This window comes from Cynara cardunculus (genome assembly GCF_001531365.2).
Source record: "Cynara cardunculus var. scolymus isolate 2C chromosome LG 14, CcrdV1, whole genome shotgun sequence".
Lineage (NCBI taxonomy): Eukaryota > Viridiplantae > Streptophyta > Magnoliopsida > Asterales > Asteraceae > Cynara > Cynara cardunculus.
In genome coordinates, this window is record NC_037541.1 from 10,071,898 (window position 1) to 10,078,664 (window position 6,767).

Below are 6,767 nucleotides of genomic sequence, written 5' to 3' on the forward strand. Positions count from 1 at the left end.
TGGTGGATTTGGTTAATGGTTTGTTGGTAGCTTGGTTGTTTATTAATTACTATTATCTATTATCCTACCAGATATGGCTCAACAATGCAAGACAGAAAGCAACAATCAACACACACACACACACACACACACACACACACACATATATATATATATATATATATATAGTGCTAATGTGTGTGTATGTTTGTGCAGGGACGAACCTTGACAAATTTTAATATGGTTAGCAGCAATCAACATATATAAAGGCAAAAGACACAACTGATTTTTAAAGCTTAAGAAAGCTGCTTCCTATATATGTTGTGTCATTTGAATAATTGAACCCTGGACTTATTAAAGCAAAAATTTAGTAGGAACCATGTGTGTTTTTGCAACAGACTATGCACAACAACCCAAACTGTATAATTTATATAATTTAGAAGATGGTTCATTGGAGTACAATTATCCTAATCTAATCGTATTTAAATCCAGGGCTAATGCACAACAACCCAAATTGGAGCTCGGTGGAATTTTAAGGTTGTTTGACAGTGATCAAACAAGAACCCTTTTGACAGGCTGTTTGTTATAACCTTTGACAGTGATCAAACAAGAACCAAAACATAAATCAAATAAGAAGTTAACAAAGAACCACATTTTGGATCATAGTCTCTTACCAAACAAAATGGTTGCATGTGCAATCAACTATGAGAAATCCATTAACCAAGATGGAAGCCATTAATATCACTACTGATTCTTCTTTCAAATGCTATTAACAGACTTCACATAAAAAACCCCTTATAGGATTTCAACCGTGGGGTTCACATACAAAAACCCCTTATAGGAGGTAAACCCTAAACCCTTTTTTGAACCAGGCAAAACAGAAATTAACCAAGCAAGGAGAAAGAAAATCGAGAGATAGAGAGCTTGAGAGATCGAGAGATAGAGAGCTTGAGAGATCGAGATGGATACCTTAAATCGAGAGATCGAGAGGTAGAAGACAGTAGGCGAGAGCTTGAGAGAGAGACCGAGAGCTTAAAAGAGAAATCGAGAGCTTGAGAGAAGGATCCACTGACGCAGCGATGGAGAGGTTGAGAGAGACCAGGTAGGCGACGCAATAATAAGAGGTTTTCAGTGTTTATGTTAGCTCTAAATAATTAATCAGAGCTTTTAAGCTCTTAATTGAAAAAAAAAACAAACACACTTAATACTCTAAGGTCTGACCGATTCAGACATAAGAGGGTATTAAGTGTTCTTTTTGTAAAAACAAACAGGGCCTTAGAAACAACAATCGCTGCATAGTGTTTTAGAATGGGGCATTGTCCTTAGAACCCCGCAAAGGGGCATAATCCCCTTGACCGCCCACTATATGACATCTATGGTTTAAGGTGACACACATAAGTATTACACTCCATACCACCAAACTTGTCTTAATGCTTAATATCTTCATCTATCTTAAGTCAATTCTCAACTACATCAAAATACTTCATGACATTAAAATCAACATCCTAGCTAGGAGTAAATTACATTTTTGTCCCTATGATTTTTTTGAAAATTGTTATTTTCGTACTCGTGCTTTTGAAATTACATTTTCGTCCTTATACTTTGTAATTTCTTTTTCTTGTGTTTTGTTTCTATGGTTTATAATTTTTCTCTTTTCATCCCTTCTAATTACAGGTATGAGTTAACCTCAAGGATGAAAATAACAATGAATTGTAAATCAAACAGACTAAAACTGTAATTTCAAAACCATAGGAACAAAAATCGTAATTTTTACGAAACCACAAGGACGAAAAACGTAATTTAGTAGCTTGGATATGGAAAATGTACGTTAGGCATTAAAAGTGGTACTCTAGATGTCTTCTTGACATACGAATAAATCGCCCAATTCCAACCTATTCACACAATTTCCCTTCTCCCCCAACCCTCCTAAAGAATTAGCGACCAGCAATGGATCCCTATGCTGCTCAAACCTACCCTCCCCCATCATCATCCCAAATTCAACCTCAGAATCAAGATCAATACCTCTACAATCAACAATACGATCAATCTCAACCTTATCCGTATTATCCCCCAATTGCACAACAGCAATACCCTAATCCTAATCCTGTTTATCAACAACACCCTGAACAAGAACCCGCCCCGATTCATCCTCCTGGTGTCCCCATCCAGAACGACCCCTCTCATATGGCTGCCTACCAGCACGGCTACAACACCACCCATTTCCAGAATGACCCATACTACCCACAACCCCAGCAACAACAGCAGTTGAGTTATTCGGATCCGGGTTTAGTGCATCAGGGTCAGCAGCAATGGCAGCAACAAGGGCAAACCGCTGATTATGGGCTTACTTCGTCGTACCCACCGGTAACCATGATTAAGATTCGTGATTGAATAATTCTTGACTAGGGATTTCAAATAATTACAGTTTCTTTATTGGGTATTTGATGAATTTGGTTTCTGTTACCATTTATGTGTGCATATTTGATTACTATCTTGAATTTGAATATTGATGCCAATGGGAGTCCACAGTTGAAGGAGGGGAGGGGGGGGGGGGGGGGGGGGGGGGGGGGGGGGGGGAGTTCTATACCTGCTGCTCTCTTGTATCTTAGTGTATATAGTTTCCTTTATGTAATGTGAGTTCCATCCCTTAGTTATTTGATTAGTTGTTCTTAACTATGATATGATGATGAGGGGGGGGGGGGTTGAAGTAACTAAAAAACTCCTTGAACTGAGAGTTTTAGGATAGACCATATTCTAGTAGTTGGTTTTCTTGAGTTTAGTTCAGGTTCTATGTATGGGTGCAAAGCAAATGCCCAGATTATTATGGGTTTATATGGTTGCAGTGTCAAGATTTATAACCACAATCTCTGTCATTTAGTTAAGTTGAGTTATTGTGCATAGCTCTTAAGGGTACTTGTAATTTAAGGTGTTTGGATGCGTTTTTTAAAAGTGATTATTGCAACTTGAAGAATCAAAATATGATAATAGCAAGGAACAGTGGGCTAATATTATGTCTATCTCGGTAACCATTTCTCTTAAAGCTAATTCATAACTGCTTCTCCAATATCTTATTACCTTAACCCTAGATAATGAGAAAATTAGAATCATAATCACTTTTCCCAAACATTTAAAGCTCAAGTCACAGTTATCACATTGGAACTCCCCAGAGGTAATGCGTGGAAACTTGGATTTCTCGAATTATGGTGGCATGCCTTCTAACATGTTGAGCTAGAAAAGAATTTTGGATATAAGAACTCTTATTCCATAACCTGAAGCTTGTTTGGAAAAATTCATAAAGATTCATAATACTTGTAGCTCTTGTAAGTGTGAGTACATTATCTCAATTTACATTATATGAGACTATTATGTTTTTGTTTGATAAAGAATGGGACTCGCGTACTGGAACTAGAAGAATCTGTAAACTGAATTCTTGTTGCAGAATGGGGGGAGCATTTCTAAAAAAAAGCTAAAAGTTAAGTGATTGTTTGCAAAAATTAATTATTTGCGCTCATATACTTTGAGCCATTATGAATATGTTGGTTCTAACCATTTTAGAAACCATGCATAGTATTTTTGTTAGAGATAATGATCGCTTTTGCTAAATTATGGGGCATCTATAGGATAAATAAAATACATACTCAAGTTTATATACATACATGATACTTACACACACACACACACATATATATATCTGTTGTGTGTGTATTGCTTGGAATATATACTTTGGTTAGCCTGTGCTTAATACTTTGGTTTATCAGTTTGCTTTAATGGCTATAACAATATGCCTTCCTTGTCTAGATTTAAAGAAATCATACCCACAAATTTACTACACTTTTGCTGGTGAACTTCATTTTTAGTTTTATAGACAAACATATCATCCAGCAATTGACACCCATAAAAGTCTTTAAGCTAAACGACCATGGATCTATTATTTGTGATACAGAAATGATAAATCTTCTTAACCAATCCTTATACTTAGCCTCCTAATAACAAGATGATGACTCTTTCAAACTCTACACATTAATTTTTCCCAATCCTCGTATCTTCCCTTGGATTTTGCCATCTGTTATCATTTTGTTGTCAGGAGGATGAGTTGGGAGTATTTAACATAATTCAAATCGTTGAACTGTTCAAGTTTTGCATGATTAAATGGGGTTTCAATTTTAAATCTTAGGGTTTATTTAAATAAGTAATAGGGATCATGTAAACCAAACACTTTATGCTGTTTAGACTGTCTACCTACATTTTAAGAGTCAGTTTAGTGGGGAACTTTCAAAACAGTTGATAAATGGTACTCTGAACAAAGATGTCAAAGGACTAGCATAAATCTGAGAACTATCAGCTGAGCTGCACAGCCTTGAATTTTTGCTAGAAGCCGAGCTCGAGCCCGAGCACTAAAACAGATAATTCACACAGGCTCAAGCTTGAGCTTAAAACCAGTGGTCATCTGGTAACAATTTCTCAAATAGAGCTTGAAAACAGCCATTGGAATGGCTTAGGTTTAAGCTCAAATACCTGCTACTTAAACTTAAAAGTTGTTTTTTCCCCTCTGCAGAAGTGATTAGCCACAAGCTCTCGGCTTGGTTGAAGATTTTGCAGGTTTTGACTGTTGAAATGGTACACGATATTTCTTGTTTTCTAGAATAGTTTTGGGGAAACGAAGAAGAGGCTTCTATAAGCTTGGCCACAGAACCTTAAAGCAACTCTATGTGGAACTTTACAAGAGCCAAGATTATAAAAAAATGTATTGTTCTGGTTGCTTTATAGTTCTTGTGGGAAACCCATTTGGTGTTCGACATCTTTTTTCCCGATCAAGTGTCTAGTTGATTCAACCAAACTTATGGTCACATTGAGCCTCTCCATTACTGTCAAACCTTGACTGTATGGCCTTGCTAGCTACATGTGCCATTCAGTCGAGGGGGCAATCAAAGTTCTCACTCTAAAACAGTCATCCAACGATCTTCACCTTAAAGGGTATCATTGGAAAACTGTATTTGCTCCCTTTTCGGATGTCGGCTGATGAACCTTCCTTCAGGATTTCATATTCAAGCTTCTTGAGGTTTTGTGCTGAATCTCTCACAGCTTCTTGCAGCAGTTTCTTTGTTGATGGGAGACGGATGCTTGAATTTCATGGAAATTTTACGAGTGGGTTCTTAGTTCTTGGAAACGGGCGAATGTTAATGCAACATTGCATAGAAATGTGAAATGTAGCTTAACGGTAATAATGGAAATTACTATTACTTCTGCTTCCCCCACAACAGGGATACTGTTTGACTTTCAAGGTAGTACTACTACATTTTAACTTCAAAATTGATATTGGTTCGTTAAATTTTGAGGGATCATTACAACTACATCAAACCTTGTCACACAATACTATAAAACATAAATTGTTTGGTGTGGTCTCTGTAATAGAACCCATATCTTTTTGCATTTGAAATGTAGTTTGTTTGACCTCTAAAGTCAATTTTTATCCTTCTTAACAGAGGGCTTAATTCTGAGGCCCAAAGGTCCAAATCTGACCATATAGAATTGGATAGTAAGTTATGGGTATCTGGGAGGTACTCAACTTCTGTAACTAATAACTTATGGTGCTAAATATAGAAGGAGGCAATGCAGAAAGGTGCAATGTGCTTTTCTCTTTCTTTCTCACTTCTTTTGTGGTATTTACAGCAGAATAATACCTCCCATTTTCATGCTATTAACAACCATTGTGCTTGAAACATCTTATCCTTTGTGAATGTTTTTTTACATTTATACCCTTGTCTTGGTGGCTAGAACCATCTTTTGCCTTTTTCTGGCCTGTCTAACTGAGTTATATGCTTGATATCTCTTTGGTGCATTGATTTTCAGAATGGGCAAGCTCAAAATAGTGGTTCTGGCAGAGGCGGAGGTAGAGGCTTTAGAGGGGGTGGCTCGTCTTTCCATGGAAGGGGACGTGGCCGAGGGCGTGGTGGGAAAACCACTATTGGTCAGCCGAAACCTCCATGTATGGCATGGTGTGAACTCTGTCGAGTCGACTGCAACACTCTTGAGATTCTTGAAAATCATAAGAACGGGAAAAAGCATAAAAAGAACTTGAAAGTACAGGAAGAGTTGCAGAAACTTGCAGCAGCCAAAACACAAGAAACTCAAATGGCCGCCCCTGAGAAACCGGAAAATTCGGGTTTGACCAAAGTTGAAAGTCAGGTGGTGGAGTCTCAAGAACAAGGGAGTGGGTTAAAGAGAAAAATGAGAGATGGAGAAAGGAAATCTGCTGAGCCTTCAAAGAAACCGAAAGAAATCATACCCTTTATTTGTGAGCTTTGTGATGTGAAGTGTGAATCGGCTCCTACTTTTGACAGTCATCTGAAAGGGAAAAAACATGCTTTTAACCTTCAACGGTTTCAGGAACAACAAGCGAGTTTGGGACAAGCGGCTCTTCAGGCGCTTTATCCGGCACTAGAGGCTCTTTATCCAGCGCTTCTTCAAGCACTTTCTCAGACAAATGCAAATGCTTCCACATCTGCTGCAAATGGAGGACTTGATCAACAAGTTCTTCAATGGCTGCAAGCTTACTTGCCTCAAACCGGGCCTGCAGTTCTTCCACAAGGCCCTGAATCAGCACGGCCTCCAACTTTTGAAGCCCAGGGTCCAAACCAAGAAGCTCCGATTGAGGAGGGTGCGAACCAGGTGGAACCCACGGTCAAGACTGAAGACCAAGTGGAACCCATGACCAAGACTGAAGAGAAGGTGGAACCCATGACCAAGACTGAAGAGAAGGTGGAAGCCATGACCAAGACTGAAGAGAA

The 6,767-nt window shown here is 38.3% G+C and overlaps 1 protein-coding gene across 3 annotated transcripts in view; it reads left to right on the top strand.

Moving 5' to 3' along the window:
- Positions 1–1,909: 1,909 nt before the first annotated feature.
- The window catches only part of LOC112526316, a 5,084-nt gene continuing 226 nt past the window's right edge, over positions 1,910–6,767 (top strand). Inside the window, exons 1-2 of one of the 3 annotated variants that reach the window (XM_025136575.1) lie at positions 1,910–2,343; positions 5,830–6,752. In XM_025136575.1, the coding sequence (XP_024992343.1) occupies positions 1,927–2,343; positions 5,830–6,752 (1,340 nt within the window). In that variant the 5' untranslated portion in view covers positions 1,910–1,926. The remainder of the gene's footprint in view (positions 2,344–5,829; positions 6,753–6,767) is intronic. The other 2 variants (XM_025136574.1, XM_025136576.1) reach the window with 2 other exon arrangements.